Source organism: Sardina pilchardus, chromosome 23, assembly GCF_963854185.1.
Source record: "Sardina pilchardus chromosome 23, fSarPil1.1, whole genome shotgun sequence".
Lineage (NCBI taxonomy): Eukaryota > Metazoa > Chordata > Actinopteri > Clupeiformes > Clupeidae > Sardina > Sardina pilchardus.
Genome location: NC_085016.1, coordinates 18,596,231 through 18,611,947, shown reverse-complemented (window position 1 = coordinate 18,611,947; position 15,717 = coordinate 18,596,231). Strand labels below are relative to the sequence as shown.

Genomic DNA, 15,717 nt, shown 5'->3' with positions numbered 1-15,717 from the left:
CAGTGAGCACGTCCTCCAAAAAGTGACCGAGACGTCTACATTTTTTTCTAAATATATCTTGGGAGCCGTGTGTTCAAAACGAGTACAAATCATAATGCAAAATCGAACGAGACTATTACCTGGGCAGATCTTTACTTGGAACTATTTTCAGCCTCATCGCCGACGAAGCACCGCTAGCTAGGCGCAAAGTTCTCACGTAGCACCACTTGTGAAGTTCCAGTCGAAGCTAGTTGGGAGTTTACAAGACTGCTACGTGAGAACTTTGCGCCTAGCTAGCGGTGCTTCGTCGGCGATGAGGCTGAACATAGTTCCAAGTAAAGATCTGCCCAGGTAATAGTCTCGTTCGATTTTGCATTATGATTTGTACTCGTTTTGAACACACGGCTCCCAAAATATATTTAGAAAAAATGTAGACGTCTCGGTCACTTTTTTGGAGGACGTGCTCACTGACACCCTTCATCTACAGCAACTGTTCTAAGCTAAAGCTAACATCGCTGCTCCCAAAGCAGGAGAATGCCCGGACGGATTTTAACCGGGTTTTTTTCACTGTTCTAACTCTGGGGGTGACCGAGACTAGCTTAATTTCATTTTTGGGTGGCGTATTCCTTTAAATGCATTTGTGACAGTATAATCATGCAGGGAGACAAATGCAAATCCCACATTAAATAATGTGCCTGCGTCTATATAACATCTTGAGGATTTCATTATAGTAACATTGAATACAACATACATTAAAATCACCCTTACGTTTTCACGCGTTTTTCTAGAGTTCGAGGAAAAGAGTATCCTATACATCATGTTGACCTCCCCACCAGCAGGTGTCAGTGTATTTCTTTTTATCAAAGCCACCACTGTACTCTTCCCTCGGAACTCAGCGAGAGAAAAACACACGTGTGAGAATGGCTGCCGACAAAGTGGACTTCCATGAGATGGGCTTAGATGATCGCCTTTTAAAGGTTAGATTTGTGTGATTACTCCTGCTGAGATCTGTCATTCTACGTGTCCCTTGAAATTATGCGTTGTGTGTAGAGCGCTGAGATTCCCACTGCAGGGAGCGTACGTAGCGTTTTGGGTTAGCAGCATACATATTGGACTATCGTTGACCTGTTGCCTTCGAATGCCAACATTGGTTCTCATTCCTTTTGACTTTCGACTTCTTGGTGACAAGCAATTATGTGTTTGTTTACAGGCTGTAGCTGACTTGGGCTGGGCGCAGCCCACGTTGATCCAGGAGAAAGCTATCCCACTGGCACTTGAAGGCAAAGACCTCCTGGCACGAGCAAGGACTGGCTCTGGTAAAACTGCTGCTTATGCTGTCCCCGTCATTCAGCGGATCCTGATGTCTAAACAGGTATGTCAAGCTGCTGTTACACATCAAGTCAGTGCCAATCAGACTGTTGGTTCCTGCTGTTATTATGGACTGTTGAATGACTGAAGTATTCCCTGTTTTGTTTGACAGACCGTGCGCGAACAGGCTGTTAGAGCTTTGATACTGGTGCCTACCAAAGAACTAGGACAGCAAGTCCAGACCATGGTTCGCCAGCTTACAGCTTTCTGCGCTAGGGATGTCAGAGTTGCAGACATCTCTAGCAAGGCAGACATATCCGCTCAGAAGTAAGTTCACACTGCACTGAAGGTTTAGATCGTATTGTTCACACTAAACTGAAAGTTTTGATGTGAATACGTTTATACCCTGCTCTACTGGCTTTGAGTCTTACTGTGTTTTAATTGTGTAGTATAATGGCAATGTTATAGCATAACCTACTACAAGCTGCTGTGCTTTTGCTTTAGACCTATCCTGATGGAAAAACCTGACGTGGTGGTGGGGACACCCTCACGAGTGATGGCCCATATTAATGCCCAGAATCTGGTGCTTCACTCCTCTTTGGAGATGCTGGTCATCGACGAGGCAGATTTGGTCTTTTCGTTTGGCTTTGAGGCAGACCTGAAGAGCCTGCTTTGGTATGAACTTGTAAATATGCTTTTTATGTGTAAAATTAGTTTTGTTATTTATCATCTCATGCATTACATCTGGAACTAGAGGGGCTGATTGTATAATGTGTTAGTTACAATGTGATAAATGCAGTGTTCATTGAACGTATACATTCTGAACTCTTAAGCATGTCAGTTGAGTGACAATGTTGGGTTTGTTCCTCTCTAGTCATTTGCCCAAGATCTACCAGGCATTCCTCATGTCTGCCACACTAAATGAGGATGTGCAGGCCCTGAAGGAGTTGGTGCTTCACAACCCTGTAAGTACTGCGTTATATTGACGCTGCTGCCCACTTGTCAAAGGAACAGTAGCTTAGTGTTGCTGCATAGACCTACACTTTGTGGCTTTGGTTGTGATTGAGATGAAACGGCAGTATCTGTTGTGGCCACCATTGTGCCTGTGGAGTCTTGTACTGATGTTTGGAATTGAGAATGTTTTGCACTTTTCACTGGGTAGCATTTCTCACCTCTTCTTTATTAAACATAGTCTACTCTACATAATTAAATCGCCAGTGTTTGGCATGCAGGTTCATCCTGGTTTGAATGCATGGCCATGTGGAGTCCACATTCGTTTATAATAATAATAATAATAATAATAATAATAATAATAATAATAATCTTTATTTATAGAGCGCTTTTCTAAACATAGTTTCTGGCAGTGAGCGGTGTGACCACAGTGTCTGCTTTGGTGTTCCAGGTGACTCTGAAGCTGCAGGGCTCTCAGCTGCCCGACAGCTCGCAGCTCCAGCAGTACAGCGTGAAGTGTGACGAGGAGGACAAGTTCCTGCTCATCTACACGCTCCTCAAGCTGCGGCTGGTGCGCGGCAAGACGCTGCTGTTCGTGGGCACCGTGGACCGCTGCTACCGACTTAAACTCTTCCTCGAGCAGTTCAGCATCCCGGCCTGTGTGCTGAACTCGGAGCTTCCCGTGCACTCCAGGTGTGTGTGTGTGTGTGGGGTGTGTGTGTGTGTGTGTGTGTGTGTGTGTATGTGCGTGCGGGGGGTGTGTGTGCATGCGCGCATCTGAATGGTTTGCTTGTGCATAAACCTAGAACCGTAAGGTATTAGAATTAAGTATTAAGTTGTCCCCGTGGATGTTCATACTCTTTCAAAGCAAAGAAATCAAACTTCCTACCAATTGGTATGATTCATAGATGTCTCCTCAGTACTGAGATAATAATATGTAATGTTTAAAACTAAAGAAAGCTCGAGAATGCGTTAATATGGCATATTTTCTAGTCTGTGCTAAGCAGCACTTGCAAAAATTTTACCAGGTCCACTCACAGTTTCAAATACATCAGGTTGAAAAGCTTTTCATGTAGCATACAGCTGTTACAGGTGCTAAGCGATATCGAATAACGTTACTAATGTTGACATTCAAACAAAACGGAGAACTTACTAGCTCGCCCCTCCCTCCCGTGCAATTGAAACTCTCATCTCATGCATCTCGTTGGTGAATGGCTGGAAATGTTTCTGTTTTATGGTCCAGGCTCTAGGCAGACAGGCAGCTAGCGGATGGGAAGGAGATGTTTGCTGTGTGTGAAAATTGTTTTGGTTTAGAATCCTTAAAACACATTTAAAGTACTAACATTTTAATCTAGAGATAGATGTTAGACGCTTAATCGGTTAAAACTACTTGCTGCATACAGTACGTAATGCTCATATGATTATATCAATGCTGTCCTGTACAGGTGTCACATCATCAGCCAGTTCAATCAGGGGTTCTATGACTACATCATCGCCACAGATGAGCAGGGCCTGGAGAATCCCACAGAACCAGTCAAGAAGGAGGAGGAGAAGGGCAAGAAGAAAAAGAAGAAGACTACAGGCAAAGGAGGACCGTAAGTGAGCGGAAAATAAGGTCGAGAAATAAGACATGACGTGGAAATAGATGTTGTGTTATGCATTGTTTATAGGCTGCTCTGTAGATGATGAGGTTTTTGACACAATACACAAACATTAAGGTTTATGTATTCCCTCACAGTAAACGATGCGAGGAATATTAGTTTATTTTTTGTAATGTCCAAAATCAAGATGTAACAATTTTTTGCACCATTTTGTATGGCAATGGATGCTGACGTTTGATGGTGATCAGTATAAATCCATCACATCCTTTTGTTTTACAGTGGTGAGAGGTTTACTTAAGGTACAAAGTTGGGTATCATTGCAAATGCGGTATTTAGAGTTACTTCATCCAACTAGCGCTGTGCTTAGAGAAAAACACACTACTACTATCAGTGAACTGTAGGTTAGCAGTACCGACAGATTTAGTCTACTGTACCTAAAATTAACTGAATGGTGACCTCAAAACAAAGGAACACTCCTAACAGTGATCGTTATTGTGTACTGTTACACCCCTATTATGTAATAAATACCTTTGAGATAATATTAAATGATCATAACTCTTATTCAAGTGTGTCTTTAGCCCCTTTCACACAGTAATACAGTGGGGAATGAGATGAATAGTGATATGTCTGTTCTTTTTTGCAGGAGTAAAGATCAGGAGTATGGTGTGTCTCGAGGCATAGACTTCCAGAATGTGGCCAACGTCATCAATTTTGACTTCCCGCTCACAGTCGATTCCTATATTCACCGTGTCGGCAGGTGAGACTCTTTGCCTCTTAACGGCATTAAAAAACGCATGTCTGTTGGTACATTTTGTTGTTAGTTGTCTGTTGATACATTATTACCTAATACATTTTGACTTCACTTGATGTAATCTTCACTTTCCTTCACTTTTGTCTTCAGAACGGCCCGTGCAGACAACCCTGGAACTGCCCTAACATTTGTCTCCCACACAGAACTCCCTCTGTTGGAGGAGGTGGAAAGTGCACTCACAGGTAGGTTCATTTGACCTTTAGCTCTGGAGCCAAAAGTTTAATGTTGAAAAGAATGTAATGTGATTAACGTAACTCAAATGTAGTGATTGTAATGGTGAGATGATAGTGCAGAAACATACAGTGATAATGACTCAAATGTTGCGTTTCTTTCTCATGATCACAGAAAACACAGAGTGTGCGCTGCAACCATATGGGTTTAAAATGGAGGAGATTGAAGGCTTCAGATACCGTTGTCGGGTAGGTAGACCACATTGTTTTGTTTGTGGCTCAGCACGTGATTCATTGTTTTTTTTAGTTGTCATTGGAGTTGAAATGATTGATTGATTTACTTGTCAGCAGCTGTGGACATTGCATGAAGCCAGGTTTTGCTGTGCATTGTTTGGATGTTACCAAACAATGGATGTCATTCATGAGCAGTGACTAAGATAAACGTGATAAACATGTGCCCGTAGGATGCCATGCGGTCCGTTACAAAACAGTCGGTTAAAGAAGCCAGACTGAAGGAGATCAAGCAAGAGCTGCTGAACTCTGAGAAGCTGAAGGTAACCTTGACATCATGATCTGGTTGATGATCAGTTAGTGTCAGGCATCTGAATTGCTTTGATTTGTTTTTCAGAGCTCAAATCCATTCTAATCAGATTCAGTTGTTTTCTTTCCAGTAACATTCCTGTCCATTTCCTTTTTTTTTTTTATTTATTTTTTTTTTACATTTCTAGACATACTTTGAGGACAATCCCAGAGACCTTCACCTTCTGCGCCATGACAAGGACCTTCATCCTGCAGTGATTAAACCGCATATGAAGAACGTTCCAGACTATTTGAGTAAGTTGTTAACCTGTTACAAGCATAAATGTTATATAGATTAACTCATGAAATCTGATCGCTGTTACACGAAAGTTAAAGCGTAAGTTTGGCGGAAAATGAAAATAAAGCTATTTTCTGAATGAAAATACATCAACTAAGCCGTGGAGGAAGTAATTTTCGCTCATCACGCAGTACAGAGCTAGCACTGGCAAAAGCTACAGCCCAAAATCGCAAACAGTGGGTTAGCATGGGGCTTTCAGCCATGCGCTTTCAAAATCGCATTTTTAAACCACTAACATTGCTCAAAACAGTGGCAAACCTCGTCAGCAGCTTGCTCTAGCTGTCTACACATAACGAAGCACCAATCAGTCTGTAAACTTTGGAATAGTCTGTATACACGTAGAATCAGTTCGATACCGCAACCCAATCTGAAGCATAGAAATGTCACGCGAGATCTCGTGGACTTTCCTTTGTGAGGGACTGGAGTGTTCATAACAGTCTTCTTTTATAAACGTCGGGTTCGTGAGCCAAGTTGTTGGTGGTTCGTTTTATGTGTAGACACCTAGAGCAAGCTTCTGACGAGGTTTGGCGCTGTTTTGAGCAATGTTAGATTTTGGAATAGCTCCCGTGCTTCCGTGTGAATAACTCCCGTGCTTCCATGTGAATCTCGGGTGACATTTCTGTGGTTCAGATTGGGTTGCGGTCTCGAACTGATTCTACGTGTATACAGACTATTCCAAAGTTTACAGACTGATTGGTGCTTCGTTTTAGGTGTAGACACCTAGAGCAAGCTGCTGACGAGGTTTGCCGCTGTTTGAGCAATGTTAGTGGTTTAAAAATGCGATTTTGAAAGCGCATGGCTGAAAGCCCCATGCTAACCCACTGTTTGCAATTTTGGGCTGTAGCTTTTGCCAGTGCTAGCTCTGTACTGCGTGATGAGCGAAAATTACTTCCTCCACGGCTTAGTTGATGTATTTTCATTCAGAAAATAGCTTTATTTTCATTTTCCGCCAAACTTACGCTTTAAGTAATTGGAAATTATGTGGAGGTGTAACGTCTGTGATCTCAACGTGTATATTTTGTGTGCCTTCTTAGTCCCGCCCACACTTAAAGGACTTGCCAACCCGCTGACTGGGCGCAAGAGAAGAGTAAGGACTTTCAAGCCCAAGACCGGAGGCGTTATCAAAAGTGACTTTAAGGTCAGAACTGCCTTGTTTTCTGTTTGTGAAGTGTTGAAGTTGTATCTGCTTAGAGTGAATACTTTAGACTTATTTCAGGGCATAATAACTTGGTCTATTCCTTTGAGATATATTGAATTCGCCAGAACACAATTGTTTACATTCATGTCATTATCAGTCCTCCGAGTCCTCCATATGAAGCCTTTTAAGTGTAACCTTCACGTTTGTGGATTTTTGTACTCGTATGGAAACTTTTTGTATATGTCAAATTTGGCTTTATAAGCACAGCTGCATTGGAAGTTAAACATAATAATCACACTGTCATCTCCTGTGCTCACAGAAAAATGCCAGAGGCAAGAACCCGCTGAAGACGTTCCGCTTCAAATCCAAAAAATCCAAAGCCACTGCAGAGGGAAAATCCTAAAGCTGTTTTGTGGAAATGATATAGCTTGAAGGAACTTGTCCGTTAAGACCTTCAAGTCCCCTGCCATCAATCTACTTGGACTGCATGAGCAGAGACTGGAGTTTCAGCAGTGCGCAAGGTGCAATACTCCTGCCATACCTCCTTGACAACACTTGCACAGAGGCAAAGATGTTCTGTGAAATCATGTTAAAGGCAACTATAGACAGTTGTTATATCCCTAAACATGTTTCAGGGGTCATGGACTAAAATATCTTTTTGAGGAATTCTATTGATTAATAGGCAGAGCCTGGGAAGGGTACTCTTGCACTGTTTATACCTGTATTTTCAGGTCAAAACGTGACTTGCTAGGTCTGTTTCCCTCAGTGTAACACATCACTTGCCAAAATGATATTTTCTAGACTTTTTGTACAGTTGTAAAATGTCAAGTTGATGTTGGGCCTTACTCTTGCTTGGTTTGTGTATGCTCAATGGACTAGCCTCTGTGGAATGGTTCAGATTGCATTCTTCTACTACAATAAAAGCAGTGGCTCTATGAGCCAAATGTAAGTTAATTATAATGAGAGCAAACTGTGTATTTCCAATATACGTTTATATTAATGAAGAGAAATAAGGAGCTGACCATTTTTTGCAAAGTGTTGTCTGTATAATTTGAAGTGACAAACAAGTTTCTTCACCATACAGCAATTGCATAATTGGCATGGTTCAATAGTAGATACAGTTCATTTGGGTAATACAAAGCCTGTTTTGGAGAAACAATTAGTCATTAGTTCACAAATTCAAATAAAAATAAAATGTTACATAATGTTTACATACATTTATGAGTTATTTTACAACACTTTGTTTCCATTGTCTCACATATCTTCTGGGAAATATATATAATGGCAATTTTGATAATACAACTATAGACATACATCATGTCGGAGGATGCATGTGCACTTCTTGGATTCTTTAGAGGACATGACAACGCCGCTAAAATAAGGCAACACGGACAGAAGCATATTTCATTGTAAGTGGTAATAGTGGTCAGTTCTTTTGTGGTGTGATATGCAGAGGTTACAAAAAATACTTTAATATGAAACATTTAAATGCGTTTATGATCCTCCTTTCGTTATATCAACGAAATGTTAATTTAGCTGAAACTAAGGAATAAGCGTCACTGAATAATTTTTTTTTTTCATTGTGCCTTTTACCAACATAGCTGTAGGCCTAAGGATTTGTATTTTCTAATTTCGTAACATAGTACCATTTTGAAGGAGCAGAAAATTAATTAGTCAATGTCAGGTACATTGGAGTGTATCTTATGCTTCTTTATATGCTAAACCGTCCACTCAAACAATGTCACAACATTAAGGAAATGTGCTACAAGCAGCTTTAGAATCGGTTACACAAGGAATGCTTCAATCACGTTGCTACCCTGCTTAAGTGGCGTGGCAATGGCCCAATACAATTTGGCAAATTATACAAAAAAAGGCACCTCTAAAGGTCCCCCCTGAAGCAATGGGTGTAGGGGATATTTCTAGCCCCTTGATAACACGTGCACACACACACGCACAAAAAAAAACACCAAAGCACACACACACACAAACTGCTGCACTGCATTATCATCAGAACATCCAAGTCCTGTGTTCAAATACTTGTCACAAAGTTTTCTGTATCGATTGAAATAAACAGAGGACTACACACACAGAAAGACACCTATTTTGCTAAGGTTCCATAAGGGCAGGAACTACAGGCCCAAGAACTCCAAGGGCTACTGCAATGTTGGAGTGAACTGTGTTTTAGTTTTGGTGCCGACATATGATTGTAGGTGTATCTTAACAAAAAAACAAAAAAGTAAATGGTTCCTGGTTAACTTAACAAGCCTGATGTGACAATGTATGCCTTAACAGCTCAATTTAGACTTTGAAAACCCTCAACTCAGCTATCCAAGTGGTGAGTTATGGATAATGATCAACATGACAAAATTAAATGTAAGTGTTTCGACGTTAGTAAATGTGCCTGGCAGCAGTGAGATGTTTGCGCTTTAACAGGGGATTTACAGAACTGATCAAAAAGCATGTATATGTTCTTATGGATAACTTAACTTTGGATCTTGTGCAAGAAACTTCACATTGGGACAGTGCTTGTGGTTTCTCTCAGGGGTGGGTTGTTTTGCTGTAAGCTGAACCAATCGCCTTGATGCCATTATGGTTTAACTGGATGGTTCTTCGCAAAGCATGGCTCAAACCACAGTTAACACACAGTGGAACACTTGTGGTGTTGTGAGGGTTGACAGCTTGGCATCTGCAAGGTGATCACCACATCCCTCACAATCAGGCTCTAGTGAAGATTGTCGGTCAGCTGGAGAGTGGCGTGCTTCATTAGGACAGAGGGGTAATACTACGAAGCGAGGTCACCGGCTTACCCAGGTAACTTCAGGAGTGACCAGTAATCTCAAAACAATACGTGACTTTAGAGGCAATGCATGCAGGAGAGCGTTCTTTTGGAGATCAGCGGTTACTGCCGAAGTTACCAGGGTAAACCAGTAACCCTGCTTCGAAGTATACCCCTCAGAACGTGGAGGCTAACTTATCCATTGTCAAGTTAAATAGACAGACTGGACAGATTTTACATGTGAAATTATGATTCAAGTTTATAATAATGAGCTTAGGTAAAGATTTTCATACTTTACTACAGTATGTTTTGTGGCTCAGCCTCGGGCTTCGCTTGACTGAGGTATGAACTCAAATCTAACTTCAAGCACATCCATTTATGGGACTGAAGGGAGCAAATTAAAAATCTCCCTTCAGTCACTCTCTCCATTATCTGCTAGTTGACACTCTAGTTGACACACTAACCGTTGTTCCTTCACAGTAGCTGCGTTTCCATTACAAATATGCGCAAAAACTTTGTCGATATTGTCTTAATGTCGAAAATCACAATTTCCGCAATTGCGGTGTTTCCATTACATTCGGCTAACTTAATTAAAATCTCGTGTATTCTCGCGTGCTGTAAGTCATTAGGAGACATGGCGGTTATCAACATTTAACCTAGATTTACACTAGGCTAAATGCATTCAAATTGCCACCACGGCACTAACGCTGAGTATCAGTCATTAGGCTATAAGCCATCAGCGGAGGAGGCCTACGTTTTGGTGGGGCAGAAACATAAAATTAAAAATGACATATCAATCACAGGAGTTTGTTATAGGCCTATGCTTAAATCATGTCACAGCCATGTCAGTGGAATATTTCGTAGATCAGCCCAGTTGATTAGTTTCTAGAACTAGAATCTAAAATCTAGAATTAGATTTCTTTCAGCACCGTTCTCATCACGTTAAACCAGCAAAGCATAGCAACGTTGTTGCTATGGGTAAACAAAACTAGTTGAGCGGTTGCGTATGCAGCGTTTTTGAGAAAGTGTTGGCGAGTTCACAGAGTGTGGATTCAACATTCTAGAATGACACGAGACACTTTTAATGAATACAAATATATATATTTTACATTATTCTCCCGGTGCCACTTTCTGTCGACAGTCTTCTTCGTCGGTTTCGTTCCTCCTAACATCCCGTTGTTGGATCACGTGACTCGTTAGATGCGAAAAAAGTGTTTCCATTGCAGTTTTGCGAAATATACAAATTTCGATACGCTCGAAATACCACCTCACCCTAGCGCAAAAACTTTTTATCGAAAAATGTGAGTTTTTTCGAAATGTGCGTGTTTCCATTCACCACATTTCTTTTCGCAAATCTTAATTTGCGCAATTTAATGGTCAATGGAAACGCAGCTACTGACTATAAGCTCTGATGAACCGGATAAGAGATGATGCAATACATCCCTGAAATACTCAAATCCCAAAAGCAGTTCAGGCAACAATCTGCTAAATCACCTGAATTTCAAGGTGCCTGACAACACCATAGACATTTAAAACAAATCCATCCATATCCATACAGAATACTGACAACAGCTTTAACATCCAATGAGAGGCGGGGACTGATTTCATCATGTGACCACACACACTGCTGTAATGCTTTACATCTAAATATAGATATATAGGCTTTACCCCAAATATAAAATATAATAAATACAAGGTGTGATATTCACATGTGCTTAAGGAAAATGGAGTGAAAAGTGACTCGTTAGATACATGCACATCTTTAAAGGGACACTTCACTGATTAGCATTAAGCTTTGTATCTTTAGAAAAGTGGTCATGTTTTTGAATGGTCGTGCATCATTCCCTCAGTTTGCCTTGAGATGGGAGAAATACGGAATTCAATGAGACCCATGAATAGGACTTCCTGCTTTCAATGATGTAAAACGATGTTTTTTACATCATTGAAAGCGGAAAGTCCAACATTGAAATCCGTATTTCTCCCATCTCAAGGCAAACTGAGGGAATGATGCACGACCATTCAAAAACATGACTGGTTTTCTAAAGATACAAAGCTTAATGCTAATCGGTGAAGTGTCCCTTTAAGAGGTAATGTTGTCAGTTTGTTGTAGGACAGAACATGTTGAGAAACCTGATGTTATAAGACCATGTTTATTGTGTAATATTTCGTATCAACCCCCCCACCCCCCTACAGTCCATCTTAAGATAATCATGATTTTCCAGTCGACTGTCCCATCTATAAATTTGGTCATTAAGACTTACAGCACACGTACACGCACACTACACTGTTTACAACACATTCCAAAAAAAACAAAACATTGGACTCAGTCGAATCTCACATTATGAGAGCTTAACTCAATCATACAACGACACAACCACATAAAAGCAATACTACAGTTTAGAGTTCCACCAAATGCATTTTTAAGATTGCACTGAACATGGTTGTGACAAACAAAATTGGCTTTCCTATGATCCAGATGGAGATGTACTAGTGCTTCTTAACATTACAGACATTGCATATAAGGCGGCCAGCTTTCTACACATGTCTGTTCATTTGTGTGTGGATGCGAAGGGTGGGGTGTTTTGCACATAAAACAAATGGCCATCTAAGGTAAGGCACGGTGGGAGGGGGGTCACTGGCCCCTCTCTCTATGCAATGCCTGTGCTCCACTGTCCAGCCCATAGGAGAAGAAGGGCCTGAGGTTACTGCACTGGCTGCACTCACGCCCCCTTAAACTAACTCTCCAGACAAGCAGCAGCACATGTGTGGTGCACTCTGGGAAATCAGACCCCTGTTGACCCCTTTATAAACCGTTTTTTTGATTGCCTCTTCCCAGAAGTCTTCATTTCCTGTGAATATCCCCCCTCGTTTCCTCCGTGACATCTGAGAGCTGTAATGCGTCTGCCCCAGCCAGAGACCGAGAAGGAGAAAGAGATTTAAGAAGAAGAGAAAAGAGAAAGAAAGAAAGATGGCGGCTGGGAGGAATCAGATCGGTCACACCATCCTCTGACATCACATCACCTCACAACACGAGTTCTGTTTCCTTGCCTGAATTAAAGAAGAAGAAAAAAAAAAGAACAGAGATCCATGCTTAGTTTAAGCTGGTACAAGAGACAATGTATGGATTTGTTTTACCATAATCCATACCTAATTCAATTACATGTGCAATTCCTAAGGGGCCTCAAAGAAATCAAAAGCCTAAACCACTCAGAGGAACTCTAAAGCAAGGATGAGCAGAACCCAACTCACCGTTTTGTAGAAGGCTTTTGACTGGTTGCCAAGGTGCTCTGACTTCTGTACCAAATCATCCAACTTCTCACCTCGTTCCAGGAGTGACTCCATTGTGTTGTGCTGTGAGAGGTCAACAGAAACTTTGGATTGTGGACTGATACCAATGACATCTGATAACAAACAACAGCAACCTCCATGGAGTTAGAAGATTTTGTAAATTTTTAATGACGACTTACAAGGATAATTTTGGTTTCATCTAGTTCGGCTTGAACTTTTGACATGGCATCAGCTTCTCTGGGATTCTAGGAAAGAAATATTAATTGCTTGAGTGAAAAACAAAATACTTACATTTGTACTAAATACTGACACATTACAGGGACTCACTTATACCTCTAATGTCTAACCAAAACAGACAAGATTGTTTATCTTAGGCCACTGAATACTATGTAACCTGGTAAAGAGGGGAAAGTACAGGAGTCTCACAAGAAATTAAAAAAAAGCCCCATCCCTGAAACATAGGTGACAACATGTATGCTGCTCACCTGGTATTTGGCTAGGTAGGCATCCAAGGCATTGAACTGAATGGTGGCTGGGGAACCGGAGGGCCAGTCAATACGGTCCACTTGCCTTGAGAAATCGTCCAATACCTGCAACAGATGTCCCCAATACAGATATTACATCTCTGCAGCCATAGCCATAGCCTTGCAGCTTTCTGCTTACAGGGGCCCTTTTAAATAAGCATGGGATACAGCATAATCCGTATCACATGGGTGACGTTGAACTGCCACTCACTATAGAGTAGAGAGCAATCAGATATTCTGCTTTTGGAAGAACACATTTGACCAGAAAAGCAATGCAGATACAAATCTGAAGAAGAACTGTAAATCCATTGTTGACACCGCAAGGGCTTATCGGAAGATTAGCATTGTTCTATATACGCTAGTTTTTAAAATGTATGTTAATTTGCTGTCACAACTTTGCTACAGTTTGCTAGGCAAAGCTACTGTTACAAATATGACTATTGCAGATACTGTATAACAATGGTGAATCACTGGGCATACCTTATCAAGTAAAGTGAAACAAACTCTGGATGGGTATTCACTGTCTGCGATCACTACTGCACCAAGATTATCGTTTCGTACGTACACGTGACATAGGTACTCTGTGTGAAGAAAGACACTAATTTAGTTGATGATGAAACAACAGAAAAGCCTGGTCACATTTGTCATGGTGAACAGCAGTGTACATCATAGCAACATATTAAGACCACTGTATCCTTCAAGGAAAGGGTTTTCAGCGGTGGAAACTAACCTTGCTCTTTCACAGATGCCCGACTTCCCAAACCAGACCGCTCTACAATCAGTGCGCTGGTAAAGGTCATGAACTCCTGCACACTGCAAATAGGATGAAATCAGGCAAAGGAAAACTAATGTCAATGTAGGCCTACAAAATGGACTAGGCCTAAGGCTGTCCCAAACCAAAAGCTCAGCAGACTGAATCTGAATCTCCAAAAAACAATCAGTACATGGTATTTCATTGTTTTCCTACCTGGATCTCTGAAAGAAGCTGAAGGATGACAGGTCATAGGCAGCTTTCAGTAAGTTGGACTTTGTAGCTCCCTTATGTAAGACACTCAAACTGTAAAGTTTCATGGTGATGTGGAGGAGAACCTGTGACAGAAGTGGGTGACATTAATTTCACTCATCTCTTGATGTATACAACTGGCTGATTTCAGTTTCTTTGGTGAACCTTGTACAACCATAGACCGCAAAATAAAGTATAGTAACAGGGCAAAGTTTCTCTCACATAAGCTAACTTGGTGTGATTTCACCGACAGGGACTGAGCGTGTTTGGCCATGATATCCAAGAACCTTAGCATTTGACGTGGTGACATCTTGTGTTAGCCTAATGTTAACGTCATGTTAATTTACAACAGTGAACCGTCACTAAGTGTCTTAAACATTATTAAAATGCATAACTTAAACGTTAGAAAACGCCCAACGAAATCCAGTCGCCGGCTAACACCAAGCTATGCAAGGAAATTTACAACCAAACGTTGACGTCACTTCTAATATGTCTAAAGGAACATCTTGTAACGCTAATGATACTCCTCATGATTAGGATATTCTTGTTAACTCATGGAATAAATGGCATGTTACCTGCTCATGTATGTGATTAAAGCGAACTAGATTCAGAGTCCATTTGCCTCGACTGGTAGCATCAACATAGCCTAGCTGACTATGGTGAGTCGTCTTCGCAGAGACGTGTCACATAGCTGCTAGTGCTACTGGGCAACAGGCTACCTAGGAGGCTAACCTAAGTTAGCTAGCTAGCTGTCGGTATGTGGTAGGTAGGCACTAACGGGCACTAACTGTGATACTTTGTGTCACTATGACATTAGTGTTGTTATCATAGCTATAACAATGTAGAGCAACATTTCCTCTTACCTTTGTTACAGTATCCAAGAAAAATTGTGCTGACTGAATTGATGTCGAATGAAAATTTTAAAAATATTCCTTAAAGTCTGCTAGCCGGGCGGCTAGCCACAAACTAGCCTAACCTGGTATGCTATGTTAGCTAGCTAACAATCTAAATTCTTCTCCTCGATACAAAGCTATAAACACGTCATTAAAACTTCCAAACAAAATATTACATTTGATCCATGTATGTAAACGAGCAAATTGTAATTTAAAATGTTTCTAACTTATTCTTTTAAGTAAGACTATCCAAAATCAAGAAACTTCTCTTATCCTCACTGGCTGGCTTACTTTCAGGGGACCTACGTCCACAACAGTACAAGTTCCGGGCTACTAATGTATTTCAAAGTAAAAGCAACCTGCTGGGCGTCTATGGTTTGGGCCTGCTGTTCTGACTC

General features: G+C 41.1%; 2 protein-coding genes across 3 annotated transcripts; one reads left to right on the top strand and one right to left on the bottom strand.

Moving 5' to 3' along the window:
* The first annotated feature begins 871 nt into the window (after positions 1-871).
* Positions 872-8,046, top strand: ddx56 (DEAD (Asp-Glu-Ala-Asp) box helicase 56). Its single transcript, XM_062528131.1, has 14 exons — positions 872-956; positions 1,190-1,351; positions 1,460-1,614; positions 1,792-1,962; positions 2,162-2,252; positions 2,690-2,931; positions 3,684-3,833; positions 4,483-4,596; positions 4,741-4,832; positions 4,996-5,069; positions 5,285-5,374; positions 5,549-5,654; positions 6,732-6,835; positions 7,155-8,046. Exons 1-14 carry the CDS (start codon positions 900-902, stop codon positions 7,236-7,238), a joined length of 1,692 nt encoding a protein of 563 aa, XP_062384115.1. The 5' UTR covers positions 872-899; the 3' UTR covers positions 7,239-8,046.
* A 3,443-nt stretch (positions 8,047-11,489) lies between these two features.
* Positions 11,490-15,627, bottom strand: ykt6 (YKT6 v-SNARE homolog (S. cerevisiae)). 2 transcript variants are annotated; one of them, XM_062528129.1, is made up of 8 exons: positions 15,290-15,627; positions 14,391-14,512; positions 14,154-14,236; positions 13,904-14,004; positions 13,385-13,489; positions 13,079-13,144; positions 12,861-12,962; positions 11,490-12,659 (listed from the first exon to the last, which is right to left on the bottom strand). In XM_062528129.1, the coding sequence occupies exons 2-8, from the start codon at positions 14,492-14,494 to the stop codon at positions 12,624-12,626; spliced, it is 597 nt and encodes a 198-aa protein (XP_062384113.1). In that variant the 5' UTR covers positions 14,495-14,512; positions 15,290-15,627; the 3' UTR covers positions 11,490-12,623. The 2 variants fall into 2 exon arrangements, with proteins under 2 accessions (XP_062384113.1, XP_062384114.1); XM_062528130.1 differs by lacking the exon at positions 15,290-15,627 and adding an exon at positions 15,002-15,066.
* Positions 15,628-15,717: the final 90 nt, after the last annotated feature.

Excerpts from the sequence above, each read along its gene's own strand:
- ddx56 (XM_062528131.1), top strand. The coding sequence starts at position 900 with ATGGCTGCCGACAAAGTGGACTTCCATGAGATGGGCTTAGATGATCGC. Across the intron at positions 2,253-2,689 it reads AGTTGGTGCTTCACAACCCT|GTGACTCTGAAGCTGCAGGG; the intron begins GTAAGTACTGCG and ends TTGGTGTTCCAG. Across the intron at positions 5,375-5,548 it reads TGAACTCTGAGAAGCTGAAG|ACATACTTTGAGGACAATCC; the intron begins GTAACCTTGACA and ends TTACATTTCTAG.
- ykt6 (XM_062528129.1), bottom strand. The coding sequence starts at position 14,494 with ATGAAACTTTACAGTTTGAGTGTCTTACATAAGGGAGCTACAAAGTCC. Across the intron at positions 14,237-14,390 it reads AGCTTCTTTCAGAGATCCAG|TGTGCAGGAGTTCATGACCT; the intron begins GTAGGAAAACAA and ends TCCTATTTGCAG. Across the intron at positions 14,005-14,153 it reads GGCATCTGTGAAAGAGCAAG|AGTACCTATGTCACGTGTAC; the intron begins GTTAGTTTCCAC and ends TTCTTCACACAG.